This window comes from Lucilia sericata, unplaced genomic scaffold (genome assembly GCF_015586225.1).
Source record: "Lucilia sericata isolate MDLA Ls3-8-SP2 unplaced genomic scaffold, ASM1558622v1 Contig000603F_arrow, whole genome shotgun sequence".
NCBI classification, from domain to species: domain Eukaryota; kingdom Metazoa; phylum Arthropoda; class Insecta; order Diptera; family Calliphoridae; genus Lucilia; species Lucilia sericata.
The window spans coordinates 136,316-149,162 of record NW_023994610.1 but is presented as its reverse complement, the minus strand read 5'-3'; the positions used below and the strand labels follow the sequence as shown (position 1 = coordinate 149,162).

The 12,847-nt window shown below is 29.6% G+C and overlaps 3 protein-coding genes across 3 annotated transcripts; 1 reads left to right on the top strand and 2 right to left on the bottom strand.

Annotated features, from left to right (window-relative positions):
- Positions 1–6,831: 6,831 nt before the first annotated feature.
- LOC119606593 (THO complex subunit 3) lies at positions 6,832–8,133 on the bottom strand. The gene is made up of 4 exons (XM_037960161.1): positions 7,933–8,133; positions 7,780–7,875; positions 7,436–7,720; positions 6,832–7,377 (listed from the first exon to the last, which is right to left on the bottom strand). The coding sequence occupies exons 1-4, from the start codon at positions 8,020–8,022 to the stop codon at positions 6,883–6,885; spliced, it is 966 nt and encodes a 321-aa protein (XP_037816089.1). The 5' UTR covers positions 8,023–8,133; the 3' UTR covers positions 6,832–6,882.
- A 455-nt stretch (positions 8,134–8,588) lies between these two features.
- LOC119606594 (vesicle transport protein SEC20) lies at positions 8,589–9,943 on the top strand. The gene is made up of 2 exons (XM_037960162.1): positions 8,589–8,817; positions 8,890–9,943. Exons 1-2 carry the CDS (start codon positions 8,737–8,739, stop codon positions 9,526–9,528), a joined length of 720 nt encoding a protein of 239 aa, XP_037816090.1. The 5' UTR covers positions 8,589–8,736; the 3' UTR covers positions 9,529–9,943.
- Positions 9,944–10,062: 119 nt separating this feature from the next.
- LOC119606599 lies at positions 10,063–10,842 on the bottom strand. The gene has a single exon (XM_037960166.1). The coding sequence runs from the start codon at positions 10,681–10,683 to the stop codon at positions 10,342–10,344; it is 342 nt and encodes a 113-aa protein (XP_037816094.1). The 5' UTR covers positions 10,684–10,842; the 3' UTR covers positions 10,063–10,341.
- Positions 10,843–12,847: the final 2,005 nt, after the last annotated feature.

Sequence of the window (12,847 nt, the reverse complement as noted above, 5' to 3'; positions counted from 1 at the left end):
ACCCTCTCCGACTTGGAGAAATACTCTTTTAATAAATACAAAATACAATTGATTTTATAATTAATAATTTATTGTTTATTTTTTAATTCTTTGTTATATGATTATATTTTTTATGTATAATTTTTTTTTAAGTAGAAATTTGTAACCGATTATGGCCAATAGGCTAGGTTTATTTTGGAAAATCAATTTAATTAAATTAAAATTCAAAGTTCTAAAGAATTTTCAAAATCGTTAATTTTTAGATTATAGCGAATTTCTAAATAAATTGCTCGATTTTTTAATCTTGGTCTCAAATTAATGGTTATTTGTTCTAGCTTGACAATTTTTGAGAAAAAAATGTTTTTATATAGGGATATTAAATTCAAAAACATATTTTAGAGATAGGAAAAGGGTAAATAAATACCCGGTAAAATGTGAAAATTGGGTAAAAATGGATAAATACCCGGGTGTTTTGCAAAAATGTGGGTTTAAACTAAAATTTTGTTTTGCAAACTAATTTTGCATCCAAAAATCATTTATATTCATAACAAATTTCAAAAATTGCAAATGTGAGTAGTATAACAAATTGTATGTCACCTACACCTCGAAAAACATAAAAAATAATTTTTTCGTTTTCATACCAACGAGATATAATAACAGAAGCTGTTTTTAAAGACAAACTATTTTTTAATAACAAACATACCCAAACATATGAGCGTTAGATTTGTCCAAGGTATGGGTCCCCAAAAAGTTATTAAAAATGTATTTACCCGGCATATACCCACAATTTTCCCAACGACTGGATAAATACCGGGTATAATCCCATCTATACGGATTTCTTATCCTATTATTTTTATTATTGTTTTGAGGATTTAGCATGTTTTGCATACCACAGCAAACGTTCATGTTTAAAGTAAAAATAAGGTAATGTTTTTATTGTATTTGTATTGTATTTCAAGTTATAGTAGCATTCAGCATTAAAATCTCAATTTCTATAAAAATTGGACTTGTTACGGTTGCATACTAATCGTTAGCTAACTGCTAACAAATTCTGGGTCCTTATTAAATTCTATGACGATCTAGCCATGTCTGTCCGTCTGCCTGTTTAAAGCACGATAGAGTCCGATATCGGTCCACGTTTTCGAATAACCCCCATACAAGTGACCCCCGAAAAACAGCTTTAACTGTCATAACTGCTATAAAAATGCGAGTATAGCGATGAAATTCGACATAAATAAGTTTTATATGAGCTAAATTCTCACTACCAAATTTTATGAGGATCGGTACATAATTGACCCTCATACATATGTATATTCTCCCCTCAAAAAAATTACTTTAACGCCTATTACTGGCTTAAAAATACGAGCCCAGAGCTGAAATTCAATATAAGTAAGTTTCTTAAGAGCAGAAATCTTTCTACCGAATTTTATGAGGATCGGTCCATAATTTACTATACCCCCCTATAAGGTTCCCCTCAGAAATTGACTTTAATGCTTACTACTGGCTTGAAAATACGAGTATAGCGCTGAAATTCGACAAAAGTAATTTTCTTACGAGCACAAATCTCTCTACCGAATTTTATAAGAATCGGTCTATAATTGACCCTACCCCCACATTCAGAAAATGACTTACTGGCTTAAAAATGAGAGTATAGCTATGAAATTCGACATACAGAAGTAAGTTTCTTACAAGCCAAAGTCTCTCTACCAAATTTTATAATTGAACCTAAAGTTGGACAAAAATATTTTGTTTTTAATAATTACTATTTTGTAAATACGAAAGGGATGTGTCCTTAATTGACTTAAGCCCTATTTCAAATATCAACCTAATGTTTATATAGGAGCATTCCATTTACGGCATACGGTTTGATGGGTATATAAGATTCGGCACAGCCGAATATAGCACTTTTACTTGTTTTTAAATATAATTTGTGTTCGAAAAATTAAAAAAAAAAATATGCTAAATATGTTATAAAAATATTAGAAATATGCAAAATATATGCATTTTAAAGCAAAATATGCAAAATATGTCCAGGTGATTAACTATTTTGTCCTACGAGGAAGTCAATCGTTACCGATGGGACACTAAAGGACGATTGTCTTCAACCTAGTTTACAAAGAGTACATCCGTGAAGAAAGACGAAATAGAGCCGAAATAGAGTTCGAATATTCGTCTACTTAAATCTGTTCCTGTAGTCCAAATTGACTAAAATTTGATAATTTTATTGATATTTGATACATAATACCAATAAAATTTAAATTCGACTACGACGATTGTCGATTTTCGACTACAACATACATAATAAGGGTGATTGTCTAGAATATTGTCTAATCTATAGTCAATTATATTGTCTTTAGTCTAGTCTATAGTCTATTCTATAGTTTAGTATATAGTGTAGTCTATTCTATGGTTTAGTCGATAGTCTATTCTATAGTCTACAGTCTCGTCTATAGCCTTTTGGCTAGTCTATAGGCTAAACTTTAGACTAGACTACCCTATATACTACAATACACTAAAAGCTATAGTCTAGTCTATAGTCTATATTATTATTATATTAAACTAATATTAGTAATCAAAATTATTTCTAATAACACATAAATCTCTTTTGATTAAATTAACAATCTGAATTAATTTTAAGAAATTTTTAACTGCGGAATAGGTTAAGTTTTGAAAGGCGTTAAAATGAGTTATTATCACTGTTATTAAAGAAATCATGAAACTTACATTCACTTTGCACCATTATTCTCGTAGTCGACTACAAAATTGCTGGCAGGGACAATTTAAATCTATGTAGGTACCCTGCCAGCAATTTTGTAGTCGACTACGAGAAAAATTCACTTCTAGTTTACTTTTACAGACTGACTATAAGCTAATTACAATGTAATGCAGAGCTGTCCCTAAATTTTGTATTTGGCAACGTAAAGAACTGACTTTTAAATACTAACTACAAGCTAACTATAACGTAATGCAGAAGTGCCTCAAAATTATCTGGAGAGAATTAATTGTATTTCAACATGTTTTCTCTTGTTTCTCTATTATTATGATTTTATTTGTTAACTATAGTAGACTGACTATAAACGAACAACAATGTAATGCAGAAATGTTCCAAAATTTGGTATTTATTAACGTAAACAACCGACTTTTAAAGACTAGCTACAAGCTAACTATCATATAATGCGGGAGTACCCCAAAATTATCTGGAGAGCATTTTGTTTCGACATGTTTTCTCATGTTTCTTTATTATTTGGAATTTTGTTTTACATTTTTTCATTTTCTTGTATACGTTGTGAAATTAGAGTCAGTAAATTGGAAAAATTAATTATAAAAGGTTAAATATTTCAAAACTCGGTCCCTAAATTATAAATTCTGCTCATCAATACTGTAAATATAATACATTAACAGTTAACATTACACATAACATTTTAAAATTTATTTTAGATTTGGATCAATGGGAATCATGGAAATAATGAACAAATCATTCATAATTGTATGGATACCGGTGTTATTATTAGTTCCCCTGCAGAAAACTGATGTCTATTAATTTTAACGAACTAATATCATAACTTGTATTAAAGCGAAATGTAATTTAGATAACTAGTAGTTAATTTTTAAATATATTTAATTAAAATTTAATTAATTAATACAGTAGGGAATACAAAAGAAAACTATTACTTGACTTTTCTGCAACTAACTTTAAGTTAGTTAATAAAGAGTTACCTTTAAGCTAATTTTTTAGTAACTAACTTTAAGCTAGTTGAAAAGTCATGCAGAGTCGGACAATTGACTACTGCGTAGGACATCGCCATGTTAAAATAGTCAGTTGGCTCCATTAAAAATAATCCAAGAATCAACCATAACTAGTTGATGAAAAAGTCAGCTTTTAATGCATTTAAAGTTAGTTGAGTTGCTGGCAGGGTATGTATGTACATACATGCATATTAGGGTGATCGATTATTCGACATTTTCCAAAAACCGGTTTTCGAATAGTTCGAATAGTTGACATTTAAAAAAAACCGGTTGATATTTTTCAAATTCAGAAAAAACCGGTTAACCGGTTTTTCATTATAAATAAAAAAACATATTTTAATTTGAAAAACTTAATGTTTATGTTTAAATTTGATTAATAAAACATGGCCCGAAATGATTTTTAACAGTTTAAAAGAGTATAACTTTAGATCTAGTCGTCTGATTTACATTATTTCATTAATATAAAAAAATTAGGAAAAAAGTGGGACACTTCTGTTAAACATAAGGTACTATGTAATCCTAGCTTATTTTAAAAGCCCTGTTTAGGAAATTTGCGTAGGCATTCCAACACTTCCATAAAATTTCAGCCGTAAATTAATTATTGTAATTGGAATATAATCTTAAGATTGATAAAATTTTATCAAATAGTTATCAATTTTACAAATAAATTTTTTTTAATTAATTAGGAAAATCAAAAAAGTTTAACCAAAGGAGCTTTAGAAAAATATACGCTAACTCCTCGACTCGAATATTTTTAAAATTTAGGCGGGCTGTATTATTATTTACTTAAAAATTTCATTTAAATAATCTTTGAATACAAAGCAAATAAAAGTATTCGAAACCGGTTTTTAAAAAGTGAAAAAACCGTGTTATTCGATATTCGAAAAATCAACATTAAGAAAAAACCGACACTGGTAAAGCAGAAAAAAACCGGTTTTAAAACCGGTTGAAAAATCGAGTCGATCACCCTAATGCATATACATGTATATGTTCAATTGTTCGTATATAAAACAAAATGCAGTATTTTTTAATATGAATTCTATAACGTTTAGGTAATATTTATAAATATACAAACGTACATACAGTGTCTCACATAAATATTCGAATTTGTTATTTTTTATGAATTACTGTGTTATTTTAATGATGCTACTTTAAAAATAATAATAATATTTAAAGTTTTTTAATGAAATTTTATTAATTTTTATTATTTTTACGAAATACAAGAAAAAAGTATAAAAAAAGGGACATTTCAGGTACTGCGCTAAAATATTCGAATTTTTTCTAAGAACTTGTTTAGAATCCTTGAACACGTGTTTTATTGCCCATTAATTAACCCATTATGCAGGTAGTGGTTATATGGAATATACATATAACATTATATTTTTTGTAGAATTGCATAATTATGTTGTAAATTCTTCCTGTGTAAGCGCTTAAAATGTTCAAAGAAAAACAGTTGATCAATTCAAATTAAAAAATTAATTTATATCTGTATAATCAAGGCCGATCAATTAAATACATATAGGAAATGTTTGATAGATTTCCATCGACAATATATTTTGTCATTACACGTATGGAACAAAGAATTCTATCGAGTATTTACCATTATCAAGTCGTCCAAAACTGCTGTCAATACAGGACTACAGAGAAATACTGAGGATATACCGAAGGAACCTCCATTTATCAGCTCCAAAAATTAACAACGAACTCAGGACAGTCCTGTGAATAAAAATGAGTGTCGAAATTGTGCGCAAAGTACTAGGGAGTAATAATTTGCATGGTCAAGTACCAAGGTGGAAACTGCTCATATCGAAGTTAATCGATGTTAAGTGTCTTGACTCCGCAAATAGACTCATAAGTTAGAATATTGGATTCTGGAAGGAGGTTTTTGGCTCAGATGGTCGTCAAATGATATGGCGAAAGCTTGGAGATGCCTTGGAATTATCTAACTTAAAAATAACTGTAAAGGACCCAAGTTGCTCTGTCATATTTTAGGGTTCTGCGTCCATCCTCGGTGTTGGACTGCTAAAATTTATTACTGTAATTATAGACTAGAAGGTCCACTTGTCAATTTTAGAGCAGAATTTGCATGCTAGTACCACCAAAATGGGGCTACAACCCATTCAATTTATTTTTCAACAGAAAAACGTTCCAAAATACACGACCTGGTACGTGAAAATGTTGATCATTTACAACACTAAGTATCTTCTTTCACCAAATTTTCAATGGAGTTAATGTCTGGACTTAAACTCCATTGAAAATTTGTGGTTATATTTACAAGAACAACTTTTAAATCACTCATTATCCTCCAAAACCACCATACGGTTGCTTTGCATGAAGAATGGGACATAATAACGCCAGAACTATCCCATAAGTTTTTAGAAACGGTCCTACGACGCTTGGAAGTTGTTTTTAAAAACAACGGCTACTATTCGAAATATTAATTTCATTTTAATCATTTATTTTTACTTCCTAATGCTAATCTATACAAAAAATTCGAATACTTTTGTAAAGCAATTTTTTGCACTTTTTTAAAAAAAAAGCTAAATTAGTTTAAGTAAATAATTTTTTTTACATTTTTTAAAATGTTATATAAAATTTAAGGACTGTCTGGACTACATAATAAATTTATTTATTTATTTTTTCCACAAAATCTATTATAAAAAAAAAAAAATTATAAAATTAGTCTGTTTTCATAATACATTAAATTCTAATATTTACGAGAGAAACTGTACATATGTATGTGTGTATGTACATAAAGTAAAACATGTAATTTTTATAAACTTTACTCAAAACTTATGGATCAATATTGATTTTTATTTATTTGCACCTGAGGACTTTTTGCTTTATTAGTAAAAGTTTTGAAAATTTTCTTTAATTGTTATACATTTGTTGGTAATTTATTAAACTTTTAATATTTTAGGTGAAAATCCAAATTAATTAAAAAGAAATGATTGAGGCTGTAAGTAGAATCTTGATATTTGTTTTGTAAAAATACAAAACATCGATATTGCATATTTTAAGCAATGTATGTTGATAATAATCATTTCTAAAATTAATACAAATTTTCCTAGAATTATAATTTAAGTAAAAACGTTTAAAAATAGTTTTTTCTTGAAAACATTTTATTTACTACATCTACAATACATAGCACATAAATTATTCTTGAAAACCAAAAACCTTAAGATTACCCGCCTCACGTCTTCGATCGTTACTATCCTTATCGTCACAAGCATACGCTAGTAAATACTGTTTTGGATGCCAAGCCACAGTAAAAGTAGCAGCATCTACAGAAACATCAGCCACTTTTTCACCCGTCTCCGTATGAGCAATGTCAATCATTAGATCTTCGGAGGCAGAAGCCAACAGTTTACCATCATGACTAAAGGATATAGTACGTACGGGCCAATCTAAACGTGATAGAACACGTAAACAAGCCAATTCATTGGCATCCCATAACGAAACCAAAGCATCAGCAGAACCAGTAGCAAAGTATTTGCCAGTAGGATCAAATTCTATGCAAATACAAGTAGCGGGATGAGCCTTTAGGACATGTTGAAGTTCTAATGAAGGATAGCTAAGTATATGAACGCAACCCATGCCGTTGGTAAGAAAGAACAAGTCACTGCTATTGTTCCAAGCAATTTCATTAACCTGCCGGAGTAACTGGTTTTTAAAAACGTTTTATGTCATTTTTATTTATTATAGTTACCTCAAAATTAAATTGTTCCTCAGCTCTTATTTTATTTGTTCTGGTATCAATAAATGTTACCAAATCTTCTTTATTGCCCACAGCTATAGTTTTACCATCTGGTGACCAGGTTATATTGATATTCTCACCTTTTGTATTGGTTACCGAGGAACATTTACCACTTCTAATATCCCATATACGCACAGTTTTATCACCACTAGCTGTACTTAAGAGATCCGCATTGGTAGCATGCCAGCAAAGCTGATCCACCGAACCGGTGTGACCACGATATGTATTTTCTTTACTCTTTAAAGAAATTAAAATGTTAGATTTTCCTTCATAACGTTATCAATATAAATACCCACCACTCTATCACGTTCTAAAGTATATACGGCTACAGTTTTGTCGAAAGAACCCGATGCCAAACGTCTTCCATCACAGCTCCAGCCAACAGAATGAACCTATCAACAAATGTTTTCTTTAGAAATCCCTATTGTGTTTGCAAAATCTTTCTTTACCTTTGATGTATGTGCTTTTTGTTCTCGTATTTTACTGTGTGTTTTAAAATAACTTTTTAATTCATCTACTGTAGCATTAGTACGACCCATTTTAGAAAAAAATTATTAAAATTAATTTAAATTTCCTTAAATATTATACCAAATCTGTAAACAATAAAAAACGCCGATTTCAATTTTGACAGTTTATTTTGTGTGGCCACATGCCAGCTGTTTTGTTTATCATAAAGAGTTGCCCAATTTTGTGTGTACGGCATTACTGTTCGATTACAATTGTGACCACAACCACTGACCACAAATATTATGTATATACATATGTATATGAAGGAAAATTATCGCAAAAAGTAACATTAAGTGACCTTTATATGGGCTATGGTTACCAAAAAAAATTTTGCATAGCGGCGTCGATATATGTATATTCTTTATAGGGTTGGAATGATAAACTTATAAAGTCGATAATTTGACTTTCATTTAAAGATTTTATTATTATTATTCTTGCAAAATTATCATTTTATCAACTTTATTAAGTCAATAAATCAACTTTTTGAAAACAACAGTTGTTCAAAAGTCGTTCTATAAAGCCCTATTGTAGTATGAATTTCTTTTCTACACACCCCACAAACGATTAATGTTTATTTGGATTGATAACAACCCTGTTTTCTCAACAGACCAACTGTCACTTTAGATGTCGTGTCGATGTGTTGTTATTGTTTTATTTTGTTGATTTTGCCAAAGATTTAGTTTTTTTGAAAAGAAAAAATAGTAATAAATTTTGACAAAATCTTTATAAAATTAACGTATTCCGACATGGACATTGAAAAATATACTTTACAGTCTATAAGACAAGAGTTAATAGATAATAATCTACAGGCTAAAGCCATAATACAAGTAAGTTGAACTCTAGAACTAAACTGATTCATGTTTACGAATGATTAATCATGATTTTTAAACGATTTTAAGGATATAGTATCTTATCGTGGCTCTATACATGAATTGGAAGCATTAAACGAAGCGGGTAGAGCTAAACTGGCAGCTTTAAGGAAAAATATCGATCGTTTAAATGATTGGGCTAGAGATACCGGTGATCCGGCCCTATCGAAAGAAGTTGATACACAAAGGGAACAATTTTCGAAAGTATTACAAGCTTTTCGTAAGGCTAATGTAGCTACTATGCTGGAAATAGAGAAGGCTAATCGTGAAGAATTAATGGCTATTACCGGAGAAACCGATTTAAGGCAGAGACACAATGCCACAGATGGTAGCGGGGCAAGAAGTGGTGGTGGCACGGCCACACGTCATAATCGCGGCAGTCTGGTGTCACAGGAAAATAATGTTACTGAAAAAATGTTGGCCATTTCGCGACACCTCTCCGAGACCACACAAAAAAGTGCCATCACTTTAGAAACGCTCGTAGCTTCTTCACAGAATGTAGAAGCCACTCGTGATGAACTGCAGAACACAGCTGGCACAATTTCACAATCTGGAAAATTGCTTAAAAAATATGGACGACGTGAGTGCACCGACAAAATGTTATTATTCTTTGCATTTGCTTTCTTTTTGGCCTGTGTTTTTTATATTGTACAAAAACGACTGTTCTAGACTGAGTGTTATCGATTTCACTAACAATAGGTTGGATATGGCTTATAACAAGAAGAACAGGAACGTTTATTATTATTTTCTTAGAAGGCTGGCCTCTCAGGGTTTCTTTTCCTCGCTCTTAGCGGAAATGTTACCTTTATTTCCAGATGTGTTTTGTTTAGGGAATAACTTTTTAAAATGAAAATAAATTGTAAAGTGTTTTAGTGTATGCATTTTGAATGTGTAGTAAAAAGTTAAAATTAAATTTAAAACAAATATATAATTATTACTATAATCTAATGCTTATTATAAAATAATAGTCTTTAAATTAATATAAATAAATATTTTAAATTATCTAAATGTAGTAAATTTTTATTTGAATTTCATACAAAAAACGGAAATATACTGAATACAAAGTCTCTCGATATGTTATTTGAAACATGATTTCTGAAAAAATGTTGACCGATATATTTAAAATTTTATATTTTAATAGGACGCTATTTTAACAACTTTTGTTAAATGTTTTTTTTTTCGTTCGGGAATAAAAAGAATTGGTAAAAAATTTTGCTCTACTTTATTCTGGTCGATCCATTATTTCTATATTATTTAAACATTCAAAATTAATAAAATCTAATTTTTAATAAATATTCGTCTTGGTAATAATTAACTTTAAGATAAGCACTCAGACGTGCATTAAATTAGTTTTTATTATAATAATATTCTATAAACTATATATGTAAATACATTTAATTAAATTATTTAATACATTTAATTCCATGTTTTATAAAAATATAATCTATCTATATCTATAATCTATCTATCTATCTATAATCATTAATATGGACATCTGGGTACATTTCCCGGATTTGTAAAGCCATCATTATGAACCATATGACAGATATCCTTATAGGATTTCTCTTGTCTTACTGGACTCTGACGTTGTCTAGTATGATGTCTTCTGGGTGGTGGTGGCTGATAATAATAACCATTCGCATTTTGTGGATATTGTTGATAAGTTGGCGACGACACTGGATACTGATAGGAATGAGCATTATAATAACGTTGCTGTTGTGGTACCAAAATTTGACCAAATAATTTTGTAAAAATTTGCGAACTATTAACACAAATTGCACTCGAACATATTAAGAAGACAAAGAAAAAATTTAAAATTTGCATTGTAATATATTTTCTTTTGGACTGTGGTTTAAACAAGAACGTCTTAAATACTACTTGAATTTTAAATTTGTATTCCTGTTTAGATTCTATGAGCAATGAACTTCTATGTGTTCTGTTAGGTATGCCAGTTTTTATATTATGTCGTGTGTATTATATGGATTTTCCTATACAAAAAGCAAAAAATAATAGAATAATACACACTCTTAAATAAAACTGATAAGATTTTGCCTTGTACTATTTTTTTATTGTTGTTTTGATGTCTCATCAATTGATCTTAGAGTTGTAGGTCCATTCATGGTTGGTTATTGTTCTTGACGAACGTATTCAGAGAATCATACTTATTTAAATGCGATTTTTTTAAAAATTACATTATGAGAGAGATGCCATGTAGGAAATCAATAGATTATAATAATGAATATATAATTGACATGCATTTTCACACAAATTTCTGTAATTTTATTTATTTTTCAGCCTTTTATTTTCATATGTTTTAATGAAAATTCTCAAATATTTCAAAATTTTATATTTGACCTCCGCAGTTTATGGATTAATATTGTCCGATTTTAATAAAACTTCGTTGGTATATTTAATGTTATCTGAACTTTAATGGTCTAGATATATTTTATTTAAAATCTATCAAATTAAAGAATTTTGACGTATTTTCTAAAATATTTATTTATTTCCTGTTTCGTATTCGATTTCAAAATTTTTATATATTTTTGAAAAGCGTTCGGCTTAGTCCTATAAAACATGTCTTTCTTATTTATAGGCATTACAAATTTGAACTTTGAAGGTCCAAACCTTTTTACTTTTTTTTTAAATATGTATATGTATGTCATTATTTTGCACAAAATTAGATTAATTTACCAATTTTCTATATTTTTACAGACCATACTCCAGTTATTTGTTAATAACTAGTCCAAATATTTCTCGATTTGTGTTTATAAGGTAATTATGGACATTCAAGATATTTTCTGAAGGGGACTTTGTATGGGAGCTAGGCCCGATCTTATGAAATCTTACAAGGCCATTAAGTCTTGTATAAGACTTAGTTGTATCGCTTTTTATAGATATATAGGCATATATATATCCAATTATCTTCAAAATTACGACCTGTACCTTGCGCACAAGGTTTACATGGACAGCCAGCCAGACGGACGGACAGACATAGCTTAATCGACTCAGAAAACAATTCTAAGCTGATTGGTATACTTTAAGGTGGATATAGGGTATAGGACGAATATTTTCTCCACTAAAATGATGTAGGGTATAAAAAAGAATTGTTTAAAAGTAAAGTTACATAGATTTCACTTTAAAAATGCAAAAAGGTTCAGGTTCAGGTTTCATTTAAACATTTTAATTTTCCATGCCTGGCTTGCGTATCACTGCTGTCTGAAACTCACTTCAAACTTGTTGCAACAAATCAGTACACATATCAGTGGTGAGATTTGTAGTAAATATCGCACGGCCAATACAAAAGTGACGCAACTCAAAATATACTGATATGTTTATAGTGATAAACAAGTATCTTTTGCATAGTTTAATTTAAGGCTTAAGCCCCCTTCACACGAGCACACAAGTAATATGATCTGTCAAAATTTTGTGTAAAAGAGAACGGATGTGATCGTCTAAACGCAATATGTAATGAAACCACAAAGTATACAGAGGTGTCACTTTTGACATGTGAAAAAGTCTAAAATCAGCTTTTTTTGATTTTGAAATTGTTTTGTGAGAAGAGGTAATAAAATACAGGTAAAAAAATCATTGAAATGGTTTTGTGCGAAAGAGAGGGAATTAGTTTTTTGCTCGAGACGCCTCTGTATACCCTGTGATGAAACCATCACACATTGAGAGAAAATACGAATGGAAAATTTGACAGTCTTATGGCTCTCTTATTTTTTTAAAATAATTCAAAAAACAAGCAAGTCGAATTAGATCAGGGATGTATTTTTATGTAAACACATATGAAAAAAGTGAAACAGCTGTTTCCATCTTACTTTGTTATTGTTTCATTACCAATCGTGTAAGCACAAAAAATATAAATCATACGACTTTTATTCCCTTTTTTGTGATACGGATGCAATTTGTTTTTACTTTTTCATTAGACTTGTCGTACGTAAAGTAAAGGCTCTTTAAAAAATACAAAACGTAAAAATAAAATTTT

Bases quoted from the DNA above. Each gene is read 5' to 3' on its own strand.
- LOC119606593 (XM_037960161.1), bottom strand. From the start codon at position 8,022: ATGGGTCGTACTAATGCTACAGTAGATGAATTAAAAAGTTATTTTAAA. The intron at 7,876-7,932 runs GTAAAGAAAGAT...ATTTGTTGATAG, and splicing joins AAAAAGCACATACATCAAAG to GTTCATTCTGTTGGCTGGAG. The intron at 7,721-7,779 runs GTGGGTATTTAT...ATTTCTTTAAAG, and splicing joins CTTTAGAACGTGATAGAGTG to AGTAAAGAAAATACATATCG.
- LOC119606594 (XM_037960162.1), top strand. From the start codon at position 8,737: ATGGACATTGAAAAATATACTTTACAGTCTATAAGACAAGAGTTAATA. The intron at 8,818-8,889 runs GTAAGTTGAACT...AACGATTTTAAG, and splicing joins AGGCTAAAGCCATAATACAA to GATATAGTATCTTATCGTGG.
- LOC119606599 (XM_037960166.1), bottom strand. From the start codon at position 10,683: ATGCAAATTTTAAATTTTTTCTTTGTCTTCTTAATATGTTCGAGTGCA.